The sequence below is a fragment of the Trachemys scripta genome, chromosome 2 (assembly GCF_013100865.1).
Source record: "Trachemys scripta elegans isolate TJP31775 chromosome 2, CAS_Tse_1.0, whole genome shotgun sequence".
NCBI classification, from domain to species: Eukaryota; Metazoa; Chordata; order Testudines; family Emydidae; genus Trachemys; species Trachemys scripta.
Genome location: NC_048299.1, coordinates 160,724,027 through 160,750,676, shown reverse-complemented (window position 1 = coordinate 160,750,676; position 26,650 = coordinate 160,724,027). Strand labels below are relative to the sequence as shown.

The 26,650-nt window shown below is 39.6% G+C and overlaps 1 protein-coding gene across 2 annotated transcripts; it reads right to left on the bottom strand.

Annotated features, from left to right (window-relative positions):
• Positions 1–846: 846 nt before the first annotated feature.
• Positions 847–26,616, bottom strand: C2H5orf22 (chromosome 2 C5orf22 homolog). 2 transcript variants are annotated; one of them, XM_034762067.1, is made up of 9 exons: positions 26,356–26,616; positions 19,694–19,839; positions 18,219–18,368; positions 12,888–13,332; positions 10,334–10,396; positions 7,068–7,189; positions 3,837–3,903; positions 3,062–3,201; positions 847–2,454 (listed from the first exon to the last, which is right to left on the bottom strand). In XM_034762067.1, exons 1-9 carry the CDS (start codon positions 26,431–26,433, stop codon positions 2,325–2,327), a joined length of 1,341 nt encoding a protein of 446 aa, XP_034617958.1. In that variant the 5' UTR covers positions 26,434–26,616; the 3' UTR covers positions 847–2,324. The 2 variants fall into 2 exon arrangements, with proteins under 2 accessions (XP_034617958.1, XP_034617959.1); XM_034762068.1 differs by having other exon boundaries at positions 19,694–19,754; positions 26,356–26,520.
• Between the last annotated feature and the right edge of the window lie 34 nt (positions 26,617–26,650).

The window sequence follows — 26,650 nt, the reverse complement described above, 5'->3', positions numbered from 1 at the left end:
CTGCCTTCAGAGCTGGTTTCCCAGCGAGCAGCCGCTGCTTTCCAGTTGCACCGCTCTGAAGGCAGCTCCGCTGCCAGAAGTAGCACAGAAGTAAGGGTAGCAGTACCCCAACCGCTCTCTCCCCACAATAACCTTGTGACCCCCCCCTCTCCACAACTCCTTTTTGGGTCAGGATCCCTACAGTTACAACACTGTGAAATTTCAGATTTAAATATCTGAAATTTATGATTTTTAATATCCTATGAGCATGAAATTATTCAAAATGGTAGGGCCCTATAGATAAGTGTGTAAGGAGGCAGTCATCCTGTTCCCTAGTGTGATTTGGTGGACTGCAGCATGCATTAACTAGTACCCCCGTCTTGTACTTTATCTGCTCAGACATTGATCCATAAGCATTCAAGATCATTTTCTTCCAAGCTATCAGTGACTCCACTACAGGTAATGACATTTTTAACAGAGTGCCACCCACTCCCACTCAATCCTTTCTAAACAGGTTATAACCATTGATTTTAACATTCCAATTGTGCTAATCATCCCCCCAGGTTTCAGTAACACCAACTAGATTGAATTTATGCTCATAAATGAGCAATTCAAATTCTTCTTGTTTGTTATCCAGGTCCAAGCATTAGTGTATTGGCCATTCAAGAATCTCCTCTTTATGTCCTTGGTATCTTGATTTTGTTCTCAATTATATTTTCTCTTTAGTTCACTACATCCAAAATTTGTAAATATCTTAAAAATATCTGATTTATATTCAATTATTTAACAGCAGAAGTAGTAAAACAACCTAATGAATAAGCGGAAGAGAAAGTACCAATATACATAAAGAACTCAAATCACACTTTGAAAAGAATACCACAAAAATATTTATTCAAAACAAACGTAATATATTCCAATCAATGTCTTCACCTTCACCTCTCTCCCTTTGCCCTTTCCCAGGTCAGTCCCAATTGACTGCTGGTTTCCTTTTTATTCTGGAGATGACCATTTGCTCTCAACTCCTAACCCTTAAATTCTAAATGTTTATGACACTGACATACTTTCTCTGGCTAGGAATGCAAGTGAATGCATGTATGGCCAGACAAGATCAATTTATGTTCTAAGCATGAAGACTGGAATATCTAGAATCTCTGGGTGAAATCTTGGCTCCATAGAAGTCAATATGAATTTTGCCATTGACTTTAATAAGGCCAAACTATCACCCTCTGAAACCACTCGTTCAAATCCTGGCATAATTCAACAGCTACCAAGGACACATGCTTTAGAGGACAAAGTAGTACGTACAACACATGTCATGCAACTATTGTATGTGTGTCTTTCAGCTGAGATCTTAAAAATAAACTCAAGCTTTTTGTGGAGAGATTTCATGACCTTTTGTAGAGAGATTTCATGACCTTTTGTAGCAGTGTTGGCCAGTCCTTGGCCAAAGTTTTCCCTTTCCCCTCAGTGTACTGATGAGCTGTTACCCTCTTCCTTGGAGATAGCTGCATTTCTGTGATGTTGCATAGGTGCCTTGTGAAAATAAAGGGACTATAATCATGTAAAATAATATGAATATCAATTGCACTCCATGGATCAGGTAGTACGAGATAAGCTGCACCAATGGAATGGGAGAAGGATCACTGAGTGCTCATCTGTAGTACTACCAGAAGTGGGAATGACCAAAGGTCATGTGAAACCAAAGTCTTAATGGTACAATGAATGATTTGTAACATTCAAGAAATCAATCTACTTACAAAAAGCTAGATTTGTTTTACAGATATTTTAAGTGCGTGTGTCTAATTCTGTCACATAGTGTCTTCATGGTCTAAAAATAAATAGTTTCTCTTCACAATACTAGCCTTTAAAAGTACTATAGTTAAAACACAGTACATTTAATCTGGAGCCAACAATCTAAGACTGATCAAAGACCATAATTAAAATGGATAATGTTTCAGATATGAAACCAGTGCAACAAAGATAGAGTGCAATTAGAAATTACCATTCAAATTATTGGATAGCTTGGTTTCTAGTGCCACCTGCTGAAACAGAACAATAGTTTTTTTATCCACACTTTTTCTAGTTTTATCTAATAAGAAACTTACAAGAATATTAAAAAAAAATGGTTTTGGTGAATTACATAGCCCAAATACAAATTAACAAGTGATATACATCAATACAATGGACTCTCTTTATAATGTACTCAGATATAGTGAATCTCTGCTTATATGGAAGTTGTTCTGTATGGGAGGGGCTGGTGGTGGTGGGAAGATGGGGAACTGCTTTCAGCACAAGACATTTTCACTCTAAATATTCCTTTGAGGTTGACATCAACTTGAGTTTGTTCACACAGATGAATCTGCTGAGTACTCTAAATGAACATCCAGAGTGCCGAACGCTGAGTGTAGTGCATTCAGAACCTTTTCCTGAATGAGGTCTACTTGCTCTGCAGGACAATAGTCATCCAAACTTGATCTGTAACAATGATTTTAAAAAAAAATCAAATGCCCATAATGAGAAATAGTTTTCTAATACTTTGCACTTATATAGCCCCTTATATCTAGGGATTTCAAAGTGCTTTAAAACCCTGAGAGCTCTGCTAGTCCCTCTCCAGAGAGTCTTTTCTCTAGGTCTCCTCCTTGCCCTGGTCTTAGAAACATTTTCCCCTTGATTCAGAGGCTCCACAGCTGTAATTCTCCTTGGCTTCCTCAGTTTACCATCTTCAGGCTTAGGGTTCTGCTTCAGGGAACTTTCCTCTACATCTCTCAACTCTAGGCTCCCCCAGCTGAGCTCAGCACAGTCCTTCACTTGTTGAACATTACCATCAGGTGGCCCCCATCCCCAGCCCATTGGATCTATCGATCCTCCCCCAGAACACCTATCCTTAAAGTCCCACTAAAGGACAGAATGGCCCCAGCACTCAATGGCCTTAAAGGGGACAGATCACCCTGTTACATACAGGGAACTCCACAGTACAGTGAAAATCCTGTACTGCAGTGAACACTGACTTTTTAAAGAACATTTACTACTGCAGACAGATTTTAAATTTACCTTTGGGTTTAGGATAAAAACAAATACTTACCGAGCGATTGTCACAAGCGTGGGCTTTGGTATTTTTTTCAGTACATACTTTACAGATTGTATGAGGCCCTCTATCTCCTGCTCAGTGCTAACATGATGCGGAAGTTCAGAATAATCACACGTAAGACCAGCCTGATGGACCTAAACATAAATTAAACAAAGATTTCACTACTGCATAAAGCGGAAGATTAAAATTAACAATAAATGTTACTATTCACAAAGCTGATTCATACAGCACAGTGCTTAAATTGTCTTTAAGAGTTTAGTAGCTACTGTACTTTAAAGTAACTAATGGAACTACAGAAATGTATTTAAAAGCACAAACATTGTATTTACACTTTTAGATGCTGTTAACTAGTTTCATTGCTTGTTATAATGTACCTCCCTTTTTCCACTACAGCATTCAGAAAGCCTATCAGAAGTGAAGGCCAAGATCTTAAAAAGGGGACTGGGATGGGAGAGGCCGCTTCAATTTAGGTTCTGAAGTCCTTATCTCTAGACCCACTTGAGTGATCTGATTGTGACAGCAGCAGCTCGGCACTCTGCACTCCTGACAATCAGGCCATTTTTCAGTTGCTTTAATACAGACTTGAAGGCCTAATTTCAGTCAGCCATTTTTGAAAATTCTGGCTGAAGTACAAAGATTTTAAACCCTCCTTCCCACAAACATTTAAGATTTCAAAAGGCAAAACCAAAAAGTTCCCCAGTTTTCTCCTGCCCTTTTGAATATGATTTTGTAAGCTGTTTGCTTCCAGTTCCTCCTACCAATGACTTACCATTTCATAGTCTGGGGTTTCCATCCGGTTTTTCAAACTATGCACAAGTTGAACCAGTGGTTTCATTCTGGGGTAAAAAGAAAAAATGTGAGTTATATTAACAGCTAGAAGTACATGTACTTAACACAACCGAAAACAGTAAGGAAATAATACCATGGTGGGCCTCGTGTCCCAGGAACAAAGCACGGGGTGTACGGAACTTCCCCTGCTTCTGTGAAATAGGAAAAGTGCCAGCTCCATGGCACTGCTGTTTTCTCACCTCATCCTGCCCCTGCATTTAGACTACATGGGATTTGGGGGGGAGGCCATTCTCTCTGGCACCGCCTCCTTGTAGCTCCTGTAGATATACATGAGGAAGTTACTTTTTCAAGGTTGTATTAACTCCATCTGAGTCTCATCTGCAATTGTTACTCAGAAGCCACAGGAGGACTTTCCTAACAGCATCGCTACAGCTAGTGGAAATATTGGGGTTGGAAGTTTCCCCATGGAAAAATCTGGCTTTTGTCAAAACTTTGGTTTAAGAGAAAATTTCGAGTAGAAGTTGACACAGTGTTTCATGGGAGTTGTTGCTCAGGTGTCTCATGCTCCTATTCTCTTCTATGGACTAGGCTTATCGGGTGGCCTAAATCTCCCATGATGCACCACTGACTCACCTCTTGCTGAACCGCCACAGCACATAATGGGAGATGGTAGTCTGGCTGTGGAACCCAGTTTGTAGAGGAGAATGGGGGCATGAGACAGCTGAACTACAACTCCCAGGAGGCACTGTGGCAGCATTACTAAACTGAAAAAAAAAATAGATATTCAGTTTTGACCTTCCCCCCCCCCACCCCCCAAATCCACAGAAAACAGACACTTTTTGACACATTCTGGAAGTGGTGAAGAGGGACCAGTGGAGCAGCATGGAGCGACAGGATCCCCTATGTAAGTTGATTCACAGGGGCTTGCTGCAGGATATCCTAGGTGAAGTTCTACAACCTGCGTTATGCAGGAGGTCAGACTAGATGATTATAATGGTCCTTTCTTGCCTTAAAAATCTATGAAAATAAGTTATCACTACAACAAACCAAACTGAACATTTTCTCTTACCTTGGATTTCAACTCCACAAAAGAGAAGGTTATTTACCTGTAACCGGAGGTTCTTTGAGATATGTGGTCCCTATCTATATTCCACTGAAGATGTACGTATGCGCACCATGTGTCCGGAGCCAGAGAATTTGACAGTAGTAGTGTCTGTTGGTTTGCGCACGTGTCCTTGCTTCGCCTCATGGTTTCATCTGAGGTGATAATGGGTGAGGCGGATTGACTGGGTCTCCAGTTCCTTCTCCACCACAAATCTAACAGATCCACAGCAGAGGGGAAGGAGGGCGGAAAGCATGACTTGACTACGGCAAGTCTCGGAGAGGAGATCAGACCTCCCTCGGTGTGGGTGGCAGAGGAAGGCCTGGAGATCCTGGTTCCCGTAGGGTAAACTGCTCACGCGCCCCTGGTGCTTACTCCGAGTACCCCAGTGTTAACAATACCCATTTGGTAGCAGGAGCCAGCGCCGGAGCGGAGGACTGTCCTGGAACCAACAGATCCCCTGTCTTAAGGGACGCTGACATTGAGGGCGAGCAGGGCTCAGTGGACCCACTAGTCTGAGTGATTTCTTGTCATTCTTGGAATGTGCTACCTCTCCGTGGCTGGAACTCAAGTAAGGTGCATTATCCTTTGGTTTGGAGTAAGACTTACTGCCATGCTTATGTGCATGCTTCCTTGACTAGGCCCCGGCATGGGATCTGTAGTGGTGGTATCACGGAATCAGAGTTGATCTCTGTAACCGGAGGCGCATTCCTGGCTTTCTCAGGCCAATGTAGAGGAGGAGTTCCCTGGCCTGGATCCAACTGAGGCTTCAGGCCACTTCCATAAGGTGCTTCTTGAAGCGGAAAACCCGACCTGCTCAGGTAGGGACTGGCAAGGACTAGCAGACACTGCACCTGGATGAAATGTGGGCTTCTCCAAAGCGGTAGAGGCAGTGTTGGTGCTCCTCCCTGACTGAGAACTAACACAGGCAGGAGGCGCAGATCTTGAATCCCGGTGTCTTTCGCATAATCCAATACCCATGTGTGGGTGTGTGTGGGAGACTGGTAAACTGATTCTCCTAAAGTCCAAATCCTACTAAAACTACTACTAAAAACTAAACTACATAAAAAAACCAGTAAAAATAGTAGAAGAAAAACTAACTATACATAATATCTAAAACTTTTCTTCTTTTAAAAGGGCGTCAGAGATGAGAGGACACTAGCAGCTCTGACTTGGACCATGTGGCGGTGAGAAGGAACTGGAGATACAGTCGGTCAGCCCCACACTTTATTGCCTCAAATGAAACCATATGGGGAAGCAAGAGAGCATGTGCGGACCAACAGACACTACTACTTTCAAATTCTCCGGCTCCAGACACATGGACACATGCCTAAACCCTCAGTGGAATAAAATAGGGACCATCACTCAAAGGAGCAGCTAAGGATTTTCCACGCTGTATATTTTAGACAAGCTAAATTATCATCATATCCCTCTAGCTCAGTCCAGCAGCTTGAATGTTCAAAAACATGCCAGGAGCCACTGAATTACAATTAGCATTTTTCAGTCTTCTGCTGATGGTGGCCGTCTCTTTTAGAAATGCAACAATATTTGTGATGCTGACAGCATGGGAGGATAAAAGACCAGTCACAAGGGTCTGGAGGTTTTTTTGTATCCCTGCTTTGTATCCTGGATTTGACTAGGAATGACACTTATTGGTCCAAGAGAAATCCTGCACATGAAGGGAGGAGGTAGAAGAGAGGTGTAACAGGATGGTATTGATTGATTGTGTTTGGAGAAGTTAGCTAGCTCCTAGACAGAGTGGGAGGAAGAATACTGTTCAGTGGGTTTCTGGAGAAAATCAAAAGTAGTGAGGAGGCAGGAGTTACAGGCAAAGATACGAAGAGAAGGCAGTTAGCAGTCAAGCAACCAGTGCATAGGGAGGAAAGAACAAGAACAACCTATACATTAGATTTCCAAATTGCTACCATCACAAGTGATGTAAGTTTGTAGGAAGCTGGCCAGTACCACCTGGAGGCTCAAAAATAACAAATGTAATGAAAAACACTTTACTGTTAAAAATATAATAATTTCTTCATGCTGATTCTTATCCACAAGCTACTAGTTGACCAAAGGGAGGAGAGTTTTCTTTTAACTATTGAAATCCCTTACCTAGGATACAAGGCAAATCTTTTTAGAGTCTCTTCATCATCATTGTCACATAAATCCGCAAAAGCTGCTTCCAGATCTTCTAGCTGACGGACACGATTTTCAACACAGTCCAGCAACCCCTCCTTTGAATGAGCACATATGTAGATGTGTTAGGAACAATACAAGCATAAAACCTTATTTCTTTAGATGAAGGACACAGTTCACTCTATGGGTCAATCCTGAAGTAATTAGTCTGATGGGAGTAAGGGAACAGGGATTTCTGGGCAGCTGGTTTGTGGAACATCTTCCAAAAGATCAGAATGAATGACCAGAGATTACCATCTCCAGAGCAATGCAGAGTAAAACCCATCTCTGCCCACTAACAACAAAATGTTCTGTATCTATATTTTGAGGGAAAAGACTGGGAAGAACTAAAAGTATGTTAGATTAACTGCTGGATTTGTTTGTAAAGCTCTCAAATGTCATGGTGATAAATGCAATATGAATACTTAGTGACAGATAAGTAGTTTTGCCTCAATTTAAAAAAAGCAAGAACTTCAGGATATGTATAAGTCTTAAAAACAAAACTTAAAAATACTTTTGGATCTATCAATATTTCAAAAGGAGCTATGCATGTTGGAAATTTTTCAACCACCTTCTTCCTGGACTGCATGAAAAGACGGGATGACTTCTAAGTTAAATGCCTGTTTTACTTTACTCATGGAAGAAATCCCATTGGAGTTCATGAGACTACTGGCATGAGTAAACATGAAAGTATTTGCAGGATCAGGGTCTGAATAACAACATCAAATGATACGAGTTTCACAGCATGAGTATGAAAGATGATCAGCACATTAAATGTAGACAGGAGAATCACTAAGAAGGATATTTGACAGACATGAAAACTAGGGATATGGCAATACTTCTGGTTGGGAAGTGTTCTGATATCACATACCAGCTTCTGTATACCTTGGAGAATGTCAGCAACTTAATTACATATGCTTAAATGGAAATATGGGATCTGATTCTGAGAGGTGCCACTGAAATCACCACAGAGCACGGGGCTGTAAAAATGTAGGTGGATATTTTGAAAGTAGCACGGGGGATCGAGATTAATGGAAGATGAATGCCTAAATCCCCTGCACTTCTTTTAAAAATATGAATGTTTTACAAATAGGGCTGTCGATTAATCGCAGTGAACTCAGCAATTAACTCAAAAAAATTAATCGTGATTAATCGCACTGTTAAACAATAGAATATCAATTAAAATGTATTAAATATTTTTTGATATTTTCTACATTTTCAAACATATCGATTTCAATTACAACATAGAATACAAAGTGTACAGTGCTCACTTTATATTATTTTTGATTACAAATATTTGCACTGTAAAAATGATAAACAAAAGAAACAGTATTTTTCAATTCACCTCATACAAGTGCTGTAGTGCAATCTCTTGATCATGAAAGTGCAATTTACAAATGTAGTTTTTTATGTTGTTACATAACTGCAATCAAAAGTAGTGACCAGGAGTCAGGAGTTACAGGCAAAGATACAAAGAGAAGGCAGTTAGCAGACAAGCAACCAGTGCAAAGGGAGGCAAGAACAAGAACAACCTATACATTAGATTTCCAAATTGCTATCATCACAAGTGATGTAAGTTTGTAGGAAGCTGGCCAGTACCACCTGGAGGCTCAAAAATAACAAATGTAATGAAAAACACTTTTGAAAAATGTGATTGGCTGAACAAGAAGTAGGACTGATTGGACTCGTAGGCTCTAAAGTTTTACATTGTTTTATTTTTGAATGCAGGGTTTTTTTTGTACAAAATTCTATATTTTTAAGTTCAACTTACATGATAAAGAGATTGCACTACATTACTTGTATTAGGTGAATTAAAATAATATTTTGTTTTTTTACAGTATAAATATTTGTAATAAAAATAAATATAAAGTGAGAACTGTACACTTCTGTGTTGTAACTGAAATCAATATATTTGAAAATGTAGAACCATCCAAAAATATTTAAATAAACGGTACTCTATTATTGATTAACAGTGCGATTAATCGCACACTTAATTTTTTTTAATCGCTCGACAGCCCTATTTGCAATATAGTACGTTAAAAATGTACATTTTATTGCGTCTGACTATCAGACACTGACACAATCAAGAAGGGTGACTATCCAAGAGATTCAAATATCTGCAAAGAGCCCAGATCTGGGCATATACGTCTCCGCTGGCTTCCCCACCTCCATCACATGTAAGTTAAACTTCTCATTACTAATTTTAAAGCTTTGCATGATGCTGCCCATGCCTTGTTCAGCACTGCACTCCTCCCCATCCATTCCATTCTGCCAAGGATACTAGCCTTGTCCCTCACAGTTCTCAGCTTCTCACACAAACATCTCCATAACATCTTTCTTACTCCCTCTTATGGCTAGAGTACCCACTCTTGATCAGAAAACCTCTACTCACCACTTGATGCCTACAAGAAATTTGCTGACTGACAGAAAAAAACATGGGGAGTAATTTAGGAATAAGTTTATACACTGGTATTTATAATATCATTAGCACAACTATATATTTTGTATCTACTCTGAGTCTGTTTTTAGGCTGAGAGATACCCCAGGCAGAGATCATCTCACCTTTCCCCTTTGGAAAGTGCCTAGTGTAACAGCCAACATCTTTGTTGTCATTGGGGATTGCACTGAAAGCTAAGAACATGAGTCTCTAAGGTGAGCTGAAACACAGTCGCCTAGCTGGCAGCTGGAACAAGCTGATATATACTGTGAATCAGGAACAGATGGAGAACAAATAATGCACACCGAAAAGTAGGCTACACTAGCATGATATAGGCACTTCTGGGTATACATAAATTGATAATAATACACTGAACGCAGATCAGGTATTTGTCACATCCCTACTACAAAGAAGAAATAAACTAAGGAGAGAAAGTAGCAAATGGAAACAAAAATACCATGGATGATTTGTTTTTGTTTCACTTTTGTTAATTAGCATTTTGTTTACACACATTAAATTTTACACTCACACTAAATCTCCATGCAGTTAACAGAACTGCATAAATAATGTTTGTTAGAAAAGCTTTCCTGAGGCCCTGTAGAATAGCAGTAAGCATGATACATGGCTTAACTGGCGACCCTTTCATTAAGTATCTTTCACAGCTTTCCCTCATGTCTCTCTGCTTCTTGTCACAGCACTGGGTCTTTGCAGTATAAACAAAAACCATTTTCACATTCCTCACCCATCCTAAAAAGAAATACTGTACCTCTGTTGGATTTCTATCCGGCTTCTTAAAACTGTATAGCTCTTGCAAGATCTTGTATTCCTCCTTTTTTTTGGGGGGGGGGGGGGAAGAGGAGGAGAAAACGTATTTTAGTGGCTTCAAAGGAAACATACTTAAATGGAAATACAGTGAAGCAAAGCATTCAGATTCCTGTACCTCCAAAGGGAAACTACTTTTATGACTGATTTTAACAAGATAGCCCCATCCCTGCAACACAGCAGAAGCTGCTCTATATATCTCATAGTGAAAATCCTCTGTGGCCTGAGAACATAACCATACGCTAAACGTTAAACTTGACTTCAATGTACTTAGCCATGCCCTTAAAATCAAGCCTTTAAGTGCTTTCGTGAACAGGGGTAAGATTACTCTTGTGCTTAAAATTAAATGTGCTTTGCTGAATTGAGGCCCCAGTGAATTGCTGCATATGCTATGATTTGGGGCTGCCGCTGCATGGTGGTCAGGACAGCAACGTTCTAAAGGGATGGCCTTGTGTGGATGGCCTGCATCCCTCCTCAGCTGTTGGGGGAATCTGCAGATTTAGATTGGCAAACTCTCCTCTGGACAGGACAATTTAGTGAAGCCTGTGATCTGAGATGTGGAGAGTTTCCTGTTCCCTGTGGGGGATCTTCCCATGCACGGGATAATTGGGTTCTTGGTTTCAAGCACACAGTGACTGACAAATTTTATGACTGATTTCTAAAGAACCTACGAGAAACAGGATTTTATTTTTTGTACTACAGGTGTACAAAATTTCTCTAAATTGCTAATAAAGTTTTACTCACAACTGATTAACCCCCTTGCACACACACACTTTTTTTTTTAAATCCATCAAAGAAAATTGCTGACGAGTTCAGACCTCATATCCCAAGTACGGACACACTTCTATGGCTGCGTTAGCAACCCTAAAAATAGAGAGACAGTAATGAAAGCTACCCACAACTGCAATCGTTACCGGATCACAGAAGGGGCTTTGTGTGGGCAAAGGGATCTGCTCACCTTGCAGGACTGGAGGGGCTATAATTGCAAAGAGCAACAGAAGGAAAAGCTTACAATTTTGCTTTAATTTAGGGTACTATAACCATATTCAAAATGTATTTTAAATCTTTTTTGGGAGTGGGATTTTACTCTTAAAATGTACTATTATAACACCACCCTCCCTCTCTTTTCATTCTGAAGTTGAACAGCTTCCTTTGCAGGTTGTCACAATGATTTCACACAAATGCTAAAATGGAAGAACATCAGCAAGTGTGAGCACAGGATGTTACACATTTTTATACAGGGTGTGGGAAAGGATTTCTCCAGTAAACAGTAAAAGAAAGGTAAAGGAAATGGCCCAAGTTGGACTAGGACCAGCACACACTCTATGCATGGGGAAAAGGGATATGGGAGCTTCAATTACCATTAGCAGTTAGCATCTTGGACCAACATTTTCAAACCTGGTGCCTAGTTGGACTCCTAAATCCATCTTTAGGCACCTCAATATAAATGGCTTGATTTTCACAAATGATGAGCACCTAAAAATCCCATTTAAGACATAGGACTGGATGGGGGCACCTGGGTCATTGAGTCCAATCCCCTATAATCACAGGCAACCGTGTCATATAATCCCATTCATAAATTTATTAAGATCCATTTGAAAACTAATTAGGCTTCTTGTCCCTACTATGGAAGGTTGCTCCAAAACTTTATTCCTCTGATGGTTAGAAACCATCTAATTTCTAGCCTGAATTTATTCATGGCCAGTTTATACCCATTTGTTCTTGTGCCAACATTGCTTGTTATCTTAAATAGCTCTTCACCCTCTTGGTATTTACCTTCCTCGTGTATTTATAGAGAGCAAACATGATCCCCTTTCACCCTTCATTTTGCTAGATTAAACAAGCCAAGCTCTTTTAAGTCTCCCCATGTAAGTCAGGCCTTCCATTCCCCTCATTATCCTAGCAGCCTCTCTCTGTACCTGTTTCCGTTTGAATTAATCTTTCTTGAACACAGGTGACCAGAATTATATACAGTACTCCTGATGAGGGCTTATCAGTGCCTTGTACATTGACATTACCACTTCCTTACCTCGACTGGAAAAATGGCAATGAGAGCTGCTGAGTGCTCAGCACTGCTGAAAATCAGACCACGTGTATTTCAGAAAACATCAACGTAGCTTTGGAAGCCTAACTTTGGGGACCCCCATTTGAAAATTTTGGCCTGGGTTTTACATCTCAGGTGAGAGACAGAACTGTGCCTGTAACACCAAACTGGGGCATTTGTTCAGCAGCGATTCACAAGGAAGAGTTCTACCTGCTGAATCAGCACATCAATCCCTGCAGCACCTGGGTTTTCCTCGTGGTTACCCCCATCCAAATATTTACCACGTCTCATTAGTTTAGCAGCTGATTAGCTTAGCTAAGATTAGTTTGGGTATATTTTATAACAATATGATAATATCCCTGCACAAAGTGGTATGGCTGCAGATTAATAGTCACATTCTCTGTGGGGTTCACTTTTGTCCGAAGGATAATAGGCTGGTATATGTTATAGTCACCTGGGTGTACATTTCTTTGAATGGATTCTTCACTGAAAAAAAATCTAAGTCAATATCTAAAACATATGCATCTCCCTTTTGTAGTACTTGAAGAACATCTTCAACAATCTCCATCAGTTGGCATGCATGGTTTCCAAGAGAGCATGAAGCCAAGGACTCCAATTTGTCTTGTGCAAATGTTTTCTCGTCTCCTCCTTCCACCTTTGAATCTGAGAGGTCACCGCTGGGAACTTCAGCCTTTGATGAAGAGGCAGTAGCAGTGTTTGATGTATCTGTATTTAACTTCAGTCTCTTTGCAGATATTGTAACATTTTCTTCCTGACTGCTGGATGCTTCGGTAGGATTAACAAGAATGACATTCAGATGTAAAGGCTTCTGGTTCTCTAGCTGATCAGCAGGGACATAAAGACCATCACTTAGATAGTAATGATCTGTACTTGTAACCCTGGAATAGAGAATTGGTCATACTTAATGTCAGGTTTCAGAGTAGCAGCCGTGTTAGTCTGTATCCGCAAAAAGAACAGGAGTACTTGTGGCACCTTAGAGACTAACAAATTTATTAGAGCATAAGCTTTCGTGGACTACAGCCCACTTCTTCGGATGCATACAGAGTGGAATAAATATTGAGGAGATATATATATATACACACATACAGAAAGCATAAACAGGTGGGAGTTGTCTTACCAATTCTGAGAGACCAATTAAGTAAGAGAAAAAAAACTTTTGAAGTGATAATCAAGGTACTTAACTAGATGAGAAACAACCTTGTGTTACTACCTAACATTATTTACAATTAAGTAACCTTGAGAAAGTAAAGTGAGTATGTGTGATGAGCTGTAGGCAATGTAACATATACACACATAAGATTATTGTTAAAGACTCCTCACATATTAAATTTAAAAATGATTTTTTTTTCTTTGTAACGTCTTAGTGCTGTTGAGGGAATGTATCAAAATATATTTTATATTATTTATTAAAGCCGCATAAAAATGTCAAATGGTAATAGAATGATTCATCCTTATGTGCTCTTAAAAGATTAATTTTGCCATCAGAATATAATTTAAAGAAAACTTTCCCCCTAATCCTGCCAATATGATGACATACTATATATCTGTGAAGCAATGCATGTTCTACATTTGGTATTCTGGAGTTTATTGAGCTATATTGTCTATTTTAGATCATATTTTAAGTCATGTTTGATATGCACTCAGAAGTGCTCAAATAACCTATACACAAAATATTATGAATAAATACACAAAGCATTTAGCTTTTCTATAGCATTTTTCATCCATAGATTTCTAAGTGCTTTATCGGGGAACAGATGTATCAATATACACTTCCCCATTTTACAGACAGCGGAAGTTAACACAGCAAAGTGAAAGCCAAAGGTCACACAGGAGGTCAGTGGCAGAGATAGGAGTAAATGCCAGGTCTCCTGACTCCTAGTCCATTTCACTATCCCTTACAAGTAGAGTGGGGGAATGTTTTTTTTTTTTTTTTTAAACAAAAACCAAGATTTTAAAATACAATTTCTTTTTAAAAATAATCCTATTTAAAGTTGAATGTAAAAATATGGTCTCTTCTGACAAGGCCTAGACTAACTATAATCTAGTAAAATCATTTAATTAAAAAAAATGCTGTATCAGTAAGTCCTCCTCAAATTTTAATGAGTAAAGGGTGCTGCCTTTTTTTTTTTTTTTAGTTTTATACAGAATCAGGGTGGGGAGTGGGAGAGGGAGAGGAGGATGGGGATGAGATCTTTATCTTTTGAGGTCAGATCAAGCTTTATAAATATGTCACATCATGTACTGCATAAAGTATGTATCTATATTATTTTCAGTCTTTATGGTGGAGCCAATCCTGGTATTGAAGTTTTTTCAAATGTAAGTACTTCCAGTTTTCGTTATGCACAATTTTGCCTAATTACTTTGTTTCTGTTTAGCTAGCAGGTGCAGAGAGAATATTTTATTCATTTGAACTAGTTCAATCAAAGATGAGAAACCAATTGGGAGCTGAAGAAGCAGGGAAGCTTGCTTCCCTCTTCCAATCCACGAATAAAAACCAGGTGGGAGACAATGCGACCTATTAAACTTTAAAAACTTGAAGAACATGGAGCCAGAATTTTGGAGATAATCAGGCACCTAAAAATGCATGTAAGTGCCTAGTGAGGTTTTCAAGAGAGCCTAAACAGATTGGACATTTTTAGGCACCTAAATACCCCAAGACTGCCAAATGAAATCCAATCACGGTCAGTAATGACTGAAACTTTGGGGACTAGCTTTAACTGCAAAATAACATCTTACATAAGAAAAAACAATCTAGCATGTTTAAGGTACTCTTATTTAACAAATAATTCTAAATGCTGTTTTTGTGCATTTCGAATTGAATTCCAATGTCCATCTTACACAAAAGAGTAAACATATCATCTAGTAAATAAGAAATGCATCGTTCACTGTTTTCTAACATCATAAGATAAAAATGAAGAAACTGAATTAATGTATGTAGAGGTACATAATTAGTTAAAGAAATGTGTACAGATACAGTATTTGAACAAGAACCACCACCACTTTAGTGTAAAAGCTATATTTAGTTGCAAAGCAACATGTTTTTATGGTTATACCCATCAGTGAGAATGAACTTTCTTAGGAAAAGAACTAAAGTACAAATGCAAAACAAGATTAAAATTGATTATTTAAATCAATCCATCCTGACCGGAACATTTTTTAAGCGTTACACAGCAAACAAATCAGTGCTCTTTCCTGCAGTTTTTTTAAACATTCCCTAGACTAGCAGGATCAACACCTGTGAATAGTTCCAATAGCTGTAAACAACAGCTCAGTGACTGTACCACTGACAGAGTAGTACTGCATAGAAATGAATCATTTCTGTTCACTGTGATCACAGCCACCTCTTTTCCTCTCTAGTAGGAAGAACCCCACTGACCAATCAGCAGGGGGATGCTCTTCAGTTAATCCTCAAAGGCACAGGAAGGAACAAAAGCACAACTCTTAATCTGTGTTATAAACTAGCCCTAACCTATGTTATGCAAGCACATACTTTCAATAACACTGAAGGTTCTTCTCTCCCACAAATGTGCTAGTTTTCTTGATGGCTGAATAACTCCACCATAAAGTATGCTCTGAAAATCCTGAAAACAACACAGGCAACCACTTTTATACAAAAAGGATATTTAGCTTCTCCTCAAAGTGTTTGAAAGTAGGAGGAATGTCTCAAGATGCAATCAGTCCCCAGCCAGTTTATATTAATCACACGTTAAAACAGTGCAATTTGAATCTGCATACTCAGACTAATAAAAGTGCAAGACCACTTCAGGAGAGAGGAGAGCTCTTATTGTCCTTGGGATTTTTTTTGATTCATAAATACTGTTCTCTATAATTGTACCAATGCTCAATTAAAGAACTTAAAAACATGCAAGAGACCTTACCTTGAAGAATGTGATATAAAAAATATGTCTATAAAAAAGGGTGAGAAAGAGACCGGATGGCTCAGGGGCTTGTTAATAGGAATCTTTCACCCCTAGACTACCCAATCAAATCCAACCACAGTTAGTAGTGTCTGCAAACTTGGAGGCTATTTGGTACACTATGTGAAATTAATGCGATGGTCTCAATCCAGTTCTTGGATGTCCAAATGAGAGCAACTCAGTCATAGTCGGTACTAACTGGAAGTCTCAGTGGAGATGCCAAAGTCTGAATGGACATGACGATTGAACTACTGCTCTTTCATCCAGGGAGGTGGGCCAGGTCAGCGTCATTTCAAGCACATAATACACAGAGAAGCTTGCACCGATGCTGTCGGTGGTACTCTTGGTTTGAAGATGAATGCTGTGGATAGAACTAAATTCATACAAACATACCACACACTCAAATAAACTAAGATTCAACATGTTTTAAAAGGGGGCAGAGGATAAAGGGATGCTATCAAAGTTGACAGGCAGGCTAGTATAGTCCAGTAGCCCATGACTATTGGTCCAAACAAATAATGTTTATTTATGGTTGTTTGGATAAGCAGCTGAATTCCTCTTAAAACTCCTGGGCGAATTAAGAGTCTGAAGTCAATGGGAGTTTTACCCTAACTGACCAGCATGTCCAAACTCAAGCCGAAAATGAAAAACTGAACTTCCATATCAGTTTCTCTTTATATTCCTATTTGAACCGGAGTAAGAACATAGATAATTGGCTTATGAAGCTTTCTGCTTTGCTAAACTCCTACTCTTAGCCAGCTGCACCCAACACTACACTTCAAGATTAGTACACATGGTTAATTACAGATGGCTACAACATCTGGGGCCACCATACCTTCTTGGTGGACTACCAAAAACAAGATCCAGGTTACCTGTGGACAACATATTGCTAAAGGATTTTTTTTTAACCTTGTTCCATATGTTATGTTCTTTTTTACTGCATAGTACATTTACTTTTTTGAGAGGTTTCACCAAAACACAATATTTTGATGTTGTTAAAATGAACACCAGGAGCCAAGAACCACAAATTACAAAACAAAGTGGTGTGACAAATGAAGTCCAGTAAGGAAAGAGTTCAGTTTTAAAGCGATTAAAGGTTATGATGAAGGATACTGTGAAAAAAAATAATTTTAAAAGTTGTGAAAAATAGTAATGAAATTATTACTTAAGAAGACAGCTGCACTCAGTGAGCCCAATTCTGTTTTCACACCTATTTTATGCAGTGTAGCTCCACTGACTCAAATGGAGATATGCTTGATTTATACCATTATTAGCAAGATCAGGATTTGGTGCTGTGTGACTAAAGGGCAAGTGATGAAAGAAGCAGCAAGATAATAATTGTATTTTTACCTGGTTGGGAAAACAATGAAAATGTTACTGAGTTAAAAAAATAAAAAACTTAATTATCCAACAAACAAAAAACTTTGCTGGTTTACAGTTAAAATGACCACACTTCATATCACTGACAAAAACTATATATCAAGAACGGTATAGTTAAAAAAAATGTAATTCCTAGAATACTGCTTCCCATGATTTCAACCTTTATGAGCAGAGCACTTGATTTGAGCTTTGACTAACTGAAATGTGACAAGTGTAGTATAATTCTCTACAAAATGGTATCCATAAAAAGGAAATGAAAGGCCCAATCTGTCAGTGTAACTATTCACGAAACTTTTCTCATGTCTGGCCCTAAAGGAGTCATATATACACAACTAAATTGTCATTCAGAAACATGGATTTATCACCAGTTTTATCTAAGTATCCAAGAAAATGTATATGGGAAACAGTGGCAGAGGAAAAATGAGATCTATAATTATCTTACTAGCAAAAGATAGCACATACATTACCTGATTGTAGTGGTAGACGTATCTTTACCAACTAAAAAATCATGTTTTCCTTCTTTGATTTGCTGAGCCCAGCTTGGATGAAGCCATATCACTTGAGAAAAATGACCAGCATAAACAACAGGCATAATCCAGTTCTCAATACTTAGCTCACTGTAAATGAATGGAGAGGAAATATGAAATCACATTAACTTCCCCTATATGTAAAGTGTGTCAGCAACACAAAAAAGATGACTCTCATATACTGGAATTACATAGAAATGTGTAATTTCCAGAAAGCATCAGTATTTTGTATGCATATGGTTTATGTTACAAAACAAAAACTTTGCTAGTAAAACTATTATCAGGAAAATCTTTGATCACAAGACTTAAAAATCTTAGAAATTATTTATTTAAAATGTCTATAACAATACTACAAAGTTAGGATTTTGGTTTTGTAACATATGTATAGTGCAGTAATGCCATCAATAGTCTTCCTCATCAATACAACACTTGATTATAAACTAGCCAGGTTTATAGCTTCCTTTTGTGTGTCAGAAGAATGAAATGAAGTATGTTCAACACCACCATCACAAATCAAAACTAAATCTAAGAGTCTGTCAGTGTCCATGTAACCTACCCTAAAATTGATGAAATGTTTTCTTGAATGTAAAGACTGGTTGCTTAGCCCCTACAAAATCACATTCGAATCACTATTAATATCTCAATTCCTTAGTGGAATGACACACGCTGCCAAACTGCCTAATCTCCACAAACAAACAAAAACCAAAACACAGAGTAGATATGGGATGATATGTCGCCATTCCGTTCTTGTGACTCACCAGTGTATTGAAATTCTCAAGCTTTTCAATACCCTTCCCAATTACAAGAATGAAGCAGAAAGAGGGCACAGTGTGTACACATATCTCCACAACTGCACTGGTCTTTCATCTACCTAAGTAGCTGCGGTGAAATCCTGGCCCCACTGAACTCACTGGCAAAATACCCCTTTGATTTAGTATGGTCAGATTTCAACCCTGCAGTTTAAACACTGTTGCAGCGTTACTTAGGAAAAAGGCTGATAGATTTTACAGAATTGGGAGGGGAAGGCATTTTTTTTAAATATGATTTTTCAGATTAAATGATCGGTCTTGACATTGACCCATTATAATGCTGTTCAGAGAAACAACATAGTCTAAACTGTCAAACAACTGACATACTGCTGAACCATTAAAAATACAACCAAGTCATAAGAACATATTAATCCAATGTATGGAGGGTAACATCAACATTTGACTATATTCCTAAACCACAAAACATCCTTGAACATAAACAAGCCAGTTTCGAGCATGAGTGAAAAAGCTGAAAATACTTTCAGGGCCAACTTCTGCCCATCTTGCTCACGTTTACTCTGAGGAGAGTTCTACTGATATTCAATGTAAATGAGAGTGGCAAGAGTTGGCCCTTAGAGATTCTTGCTGAGGAACATATGACATTACCTAAACAGAGCTTCTTTGTCGAAGACCGTGTCTGCTGGCATATTCACAGGAATAAGGAGGTCTGGATGAGAATCAAAATGGACAAAGCTGATGTTACTGGCAGGGAGATGCTTTGACCCAATGGCACGATAGATAAAAGGCAGAACCTAAAACAATATGAACGAAATGTGTTAAGTGTTACAAGTGGGTTAAAAAATGAAACGTTGTTAATAGCAAAAACACTGGCAAAATACCATCCATTGTCTTCTCAGGCCTCATAATTATTCCTTTAGTAGAAGACAATGCATCAGTGCAGCACAACCTTGCTGGTACCATGGATTAAGACTGGCAACTTGCCACAAGCCCAAGGGCTACATGTACAATAGTTTGCATGAAAATTTACAATTTTTTTTTACCTCCCTTTCATTCTTTCAGGGCAGCCTTGTTTACAGCAATGCTTTTCACCAATGCTTTAATCCCACTCCCATTTCTTTCACTAAAATCCATCCTCCTAAAAATCTCCCCATCTCCTGTGCAACGCAGTCCGTACCTGGCTGTCCTCCCCCACTTCTTGGCTTCCATACACTAAAGTTCCTCCTGCTCTATGTTTAGACATGGATGGATTAGATTTTGATCTGTAAGTGTTGGTAAACATTGATTGCACTGTACACACACAAACTGATTAAAAATATTTCCATCAGTAATAAATGAAATTTACAGATAGGCAAGGGAAGAAAAATGCTGCTGGAGAACCTATTAGAGTTTGATTTAAGGTTATTTATTTTGTACATTTTGACAGTTGATGTTGACAATTTGTGTTTTAACAATTATACAGATTTAACTTTTTCAATCTCAATGGTCATTAAATAATTATTGTCTGATCCCAATGTTTTACCCTCACCCATAATTTCTGCAACTCTGGAAAAAAAAAGAATCAGTAAAAATAAAAAAAGGTTAAAAATAACTATTGATATTATCCATCAAAATTATAAAATACAACTCAAATTCAGTGACGCTTGCCTAGGAGTCAGGCTGTAGGACACACTTACAGGCCCTATGCTGACACCAAGAGTCAGCCTGGGAGATTGCAGACATACAGCCCCCATGACCACAAGAGACAGGGCAAGGCTAACTAGTTCTCAGTTTATGAGAGGCTACTGACTGGCAGAGTGGTGGGAGCCTTTCTGTGCTCCTTAGGCAACTGAAACTGCATAAAAGTGCTATGAATTTAGTAGCCTGAACCCCTCCTCACTGCCAACAGCACCAACCATGGCACCCAGGGAAGGCAGAAACCTCTGCATGAAATGGTTCTCCTATGGCAGGTACTGAGAGGTGTGCAAAGCTTTTAATGGGCCCTCTGCTCTTGGGTGAATTACACCCAGTATATACAGCACAGACCAAAAAATGCATTTACTATGTTTAGACTACTTAATTTTTTGTATTTAATAATCCATAGCTATTTTTGTATGTCATTTTACTTTGCCAATATCTCATTGATTATATTATGTTATATTTATGGCAAAATAATGTGAAAAATGAAATAGACACATACATGACTGGGCTCAGTTTTCAGCCTCTCCAGTTGCTTACCCATCATAAACGCAAAGCTGTGATACTGACAATTTGTGTTTCACTGCTTATAGATCTTCAATTTTTTGAATCTCAATGTATGCTCTCATTAAATAATTATTGTCTGACCCTCCCATAATTTCTGAGAACTGTGAAAATTTAAATACATAGAAGATATCAATGTGTATTTTTTTGTCAAAATTTGCCTTTGATCCATGTTCCCCACCCTATGCCAGAAGACACTGAACCAGATTTTGTAACTGGGCTTCAAAAGTTTCAGACTTTGTCCAGTACAAGGTAAAACCAATTGAAAAATCACACACACTCAGGCACCAGCTACAGTTTAAATCTAATTGAGTTTCTAAGCTCCCGTCACCCTTGGACTGTTAAATTCCTATCCACAAGCTGCTCCAACCCCTGGCTCAGTTCTCTAGTCAGAATTATTCTGAACAGAGCACTCAATCTCCTGTTCTCCCCAGCTCTCCGTGATACTGCACTGACTAGTTAGTGAAATGGGTTGCATATCCTGTGCATCAAAAGCAATACAGTTTGCACATTGTTTATATGCTAAATATGAACTGAACTACTTTCAAAAAACTAATACAACCGATTAAGTCCCTAATCTTGAACACGACATATATGTATAAGATTAACCCCCTACAATACACGATTTTAAAAGAAAATGCTTGAAATTTGATCCTCCTTTACTGCCTGCCAAGACTTGAGTTTTTAGTTCCCTGCCTTCACATTATTAGGGTTGTTAACTTTTGACATGTAAAGAAAGGTCAGAAATTGTTTGAGTTTTAGGTCACGGCTACACTAGAGAGTTTATAGCTGCGCAACTGCTCTGATGCAGCTGAGCTGCTGTAAGCTCTCTAATGTAGCAGCTTTAAGTTGACGACAGAGAGCTCTCTCCCGTCGGCTTAACTACTCCAGCCCTCACAAGCAGCTGTCACTATGTCCCACCGACATAGTGCTATCTACACCAGCACAGCTTATGTCAGTGTAGCTTATGTTGTTCAGGGGGGTGATTTATTCACCTCCCCTCAGCGACATAGGTTATGCCGAGATAAACTGTAGTGTAGACAAAGCCTTCATACTGCAGGAGAAGCAGAGAGTTTACTGAACTTGGATTAGCCTTTCAGTTCTACTTTAGCACGTATTTATTTGTGACTTTAAGTTTAAACACACACACATTCTGTTAAGCAGAAAAAAAAAAGGGGGAGGACGGAATCCTGTTGGAGATCCCAAACATTGAATTGCAAGTCCTAGAGCCTTAGGATGAAACTACTCTGGTGCCGTAGGTATCTTTGTAAATTAGAGACAGGAAGTTGAAGTACTCATACATTTTGTTTTTCAAATGCATGATTTGATTGCACTTCATGCAACTGAAGTTCCTCAGAAAGAAAAATAAATAAATGGGAGGTTCATAACCAATCCAAGGCAATCTTCAGAAGAGTGGAGCTTTACCTGGCACACAGGACCACAATTTCCTCTCTCAGTGCCTACTACTATAAACTAATCAGACTGCCGTGTGTTAATGCCCTCCACCCCGGAGCTGGCTACATGTTAGAAAGGCATATGTCTTGTGTATAGCTCTAAGGTTTTTGCACACTGATAGGTTTTATAGACAACAAATATAAATAGTCTTTATTACACTAATTTAATGTTCAAAATTTACATCAATTGCCTTTTTGGGTGGTGTTGGCAGAATTCCATGAACATGTTTTCTATTTCTATTCTCTTTTCATGTCTGCAGTGTTGTTGTAGCCATGTTTGTCCCTAGAAATTAAAAAGACAAGGTGAGTGAGGTAATATCTTTTACTGGACCAACTTCAGGTTGGTACAATAAAAGATATTACCTCCCCTATCTTGTCTCTCTATGAGCTTTTACCAATGTTTCAACTTTACATGGATAACTGTACTTGGATCTCATTCAAAATAATTTCAAGGGAGGGTATTTTTTTTTTTTAATATCTATTTCAATTAAGGTCATTGTTTCAAACAGTAACAGGATCATAAATTGTCCCTGGTTTAGATATGCAGGGTCCCTAGTTCAGTAAACACTTTAGTAGGAACCTCATAGCATTTTGGTAAAGTAAACTGTTTAGTATGAGGTTGCTTTTGTAAGTATCAATGGCTGCTGTGGCTAAAACATCTCACAGCCCCATTAAATAATAAATTGCTCATTCTGAAGGGCAGCTGGTGCACGGTCAGCAGCCAATCATAGTGCACCAAGTGCACCATTCCAGAAGCCAACAGAAATATTCGCTGGTGCAAGGACTTTCACCAACTACTGAAATGTAGGCCTCTGGTCAATCTCTAGCTTTACCTGTTCTTTTGAGGCTGGTTTTCTTACTCTGGTTAGAATCTGTCTAGCCACTGATTGATCTGGCAATACTCTACCGGGTAATAAAAGGAAACTGCTGTATAACACTTGTCTCAGTTTTCCACTGCATAAGGGTATTGATGTTTTTAAAAAGCAAATGAGGGAAAAAAAGCCTTTTCAGAGAAGTTACATGATCACAACTCATTTCCACAAATTCCAGGGAGGACTCTGCCTGCTGAGATTAAGACACAAATCTGAATCTTAAATGAGTTATGCCAACATTTTCAAAAATACCGTAAGGATTTATTTTTAATTTTCTCTCCTAACATTTTAATAAACACTTTTCCTACATCAACCTACAGGTATGCTATATACTATTTGTCATTTGTAAATACTGCATAACTTCTGCTATTTTGTATAATTTATTCTACAAAATGTTTCTGGGGTTTGTTGATGGGGTTTAATATTTTTCAGTTTTCTACACAATACTCTTTATACCCACACAACGTCACATTGAAATCAGTGGGGTTCTCTGCACATGCATAAGGATCTATTTGAATAGATCCAACAGCAACGTTGTAACCTTAAATTGCGCTTTATGAGCAAGCAATCTGAGAAACTTTTACCAGGGAATAGACTAGGCATTCAAAATCCCCTTTAGACTAGGGATTCAAAATCCCCTTTAAGGAAGCAAGCATTTTAGAATAACATTTTTTTTTAAGAGTTTGTCTACATTTCACATCCCCCATTCTTATGCAACAGAAAAACTGCTAAAGCTTCCTTGTGTTTATTAATATGGTAGTGAGTACTTTGCACTTTATATAGAACTTAATTTCAAAGCAGTGTACAAACATCAATTAATCATCTCAGCATCAATGTGATGTAGGTGAGTATTTTCCAGAAATTACACCAGCAATTTGCAATTAAACAATAGATTTTTTTTTCAACCCTGGGATAACTGCCCAGAGTACACTCGTCATGGAGTAGTGAACATCTTGGATTACATTATAAGAAACCAGACCCTGCCACTGTCCTCTGCATACTGCAATCCCACAGGTTGAGTGCAGATCAGTGTCAGGGTTGGCTACAGAAGGGCTTATGATTTGCAGTGCCCTTTGCTTCCATATGTCAGACTGTGCATTTTATACACTGCGCCTGCCAGTGGAGGAGAAAAAGATCAGAAGAGAAAAATATCACAAGGATTACAGAAGCAGCCACTAAACCTGTTCACTGGTGCATAAGGAAACTTCTGGAGATTCTGAGAAGCCAATCCCAATTTGGCAACCTGTCATGCCACTGTCAATTAGCTAGGAGCATCATAAACACATTGTGGGGGTGGTCACCCCTTAAATGATGGCCAAAGTGGAAAAATGGCATGTTATTTGGGGTGATTACCTAAGCGGCAAGGCAATAATTGATAACTGCATGAAAAACACAGTTTGTAAAGACACAATGTTTTATTTGTGGTGCAAAAATCTTATTCTGTATCATGAGGATTAGTACTTGTATGATGGCTGCTGAAACATGGGACAAAGCACATCCTATACTAATTAGCTATGGGAGTGATGCACTAGGCACAAAGTAAGAATCATAATTTAAAATTAGGGGCAGGGGCTCTGTCGTAGTCTACGCTACAGACTTATGATGGTGTAACTACGTCACCCGGAGCGTGGAAAATCTAAACCCCTGGGCGAATTATGCTGACCGAATTCGTGGTGTAGGCAGGACTATGCTGATGGGAGGGCTTCTTGTGTCAGCATAGGTACCAACTCTTTGGGGAAGTGGAGTACCTGCGCTGATGGGAGAAGTTCTTGTCAATGTAGGTAATATCTTCACTAAGTCGCACAGGAGCATAGCAGCATCAGTGCAGCTGCAGTGCTGTATGTGTACACAAGCTCTTTATCTCACAGGTCCCATTCCTGCATAAGAATTTGCACAGTAACACTTCTACTGGTCAAGTGAAAAATTCTCTAAGTTAAACACATGCCTAAGGGTATATCTACACTGCATTGTAAACCTGGGCTCAGCCTCAGGCTTGATCCCACCCATGCCCACAAAGAAATTTGTCTAATTCAGGTCAATAAGCAATCAGGACCCAGGTCCTTATGAGCCCAAGGCCTGGTCTATAATACAGAGTTAGGTCTACGTAAGGCAGCTTAAATCAACCTAACTGTGTAAAGCATCTACACGAAAATGTAGCACCCACCAATGTAACTCGCCCACTACACTGAGCGCTAAGGTCAATGTAGTTAGGTCGATGCAGTGTCACCGTAGACACTGCGTTGCTTAGATTGACTGTTACTGCCTTTCAGAAGCCATCCCACAATGCCCCGCACTGACAGTCAATCATCCCTGCAAATACTCCTGGCACAGACAGCAGGAGCATAACTGGTCATGCAAAAGCGATTTAATTACCACAAGCCCCTGTTATCTTGAGGAGTGGATGCAGCACCAGACCCAGTAAGAAGGTCTGTGTGGCGGTGCAGTATGGATGTGTTAACATGGCTGTGAGCCCGGGCCCAGTAATCGTAAAATCAGGTTTACAACGTGGTGCAGATGCTCAAGTGGAAACCCAGCGGGTGCACCCCAGGTCCCACAGCCCGGGGCTTAGTGCAGCATTGACATAATCTGCTTGCAGAATCAGGGACTTGGTCATGGTGGGGACGGACTCCCAGAAACCAAGGACAGGAGGTGCGGGCTGGACTTCAGCGGCTCTAGCCCCAGCAGAAGTCCCGGTGCCGTGCGGGTCCCAGCCAGGATCTTCCCCCCGGCCCCAGGCACTTACATCTTGGTGGTCCTCCACCACGCAGACGGGCAGCGCCGGGTAATTCCGCAGGCGGCCCGGCTGCCCCGCGCTGCTCATGGCGGCCGCGCTAGGACGAGCGTTCGGAGCCACGAACCACCGGGCCCGGCAACGTTCTAGGACCCGAACGCCGGGGGCCGCGACGTTCCGCGGAGCGCCAGCCTGGGACACCCGCGCCGCGAGGGGAGGAGCAAGGGCGACCCTACCGCCGCGGGCCAGGCTGGGGCTCTCCCGCGGGGGAGGGGGGCTCACGGGGCCGCCAGGGGGCTCGGCGCTC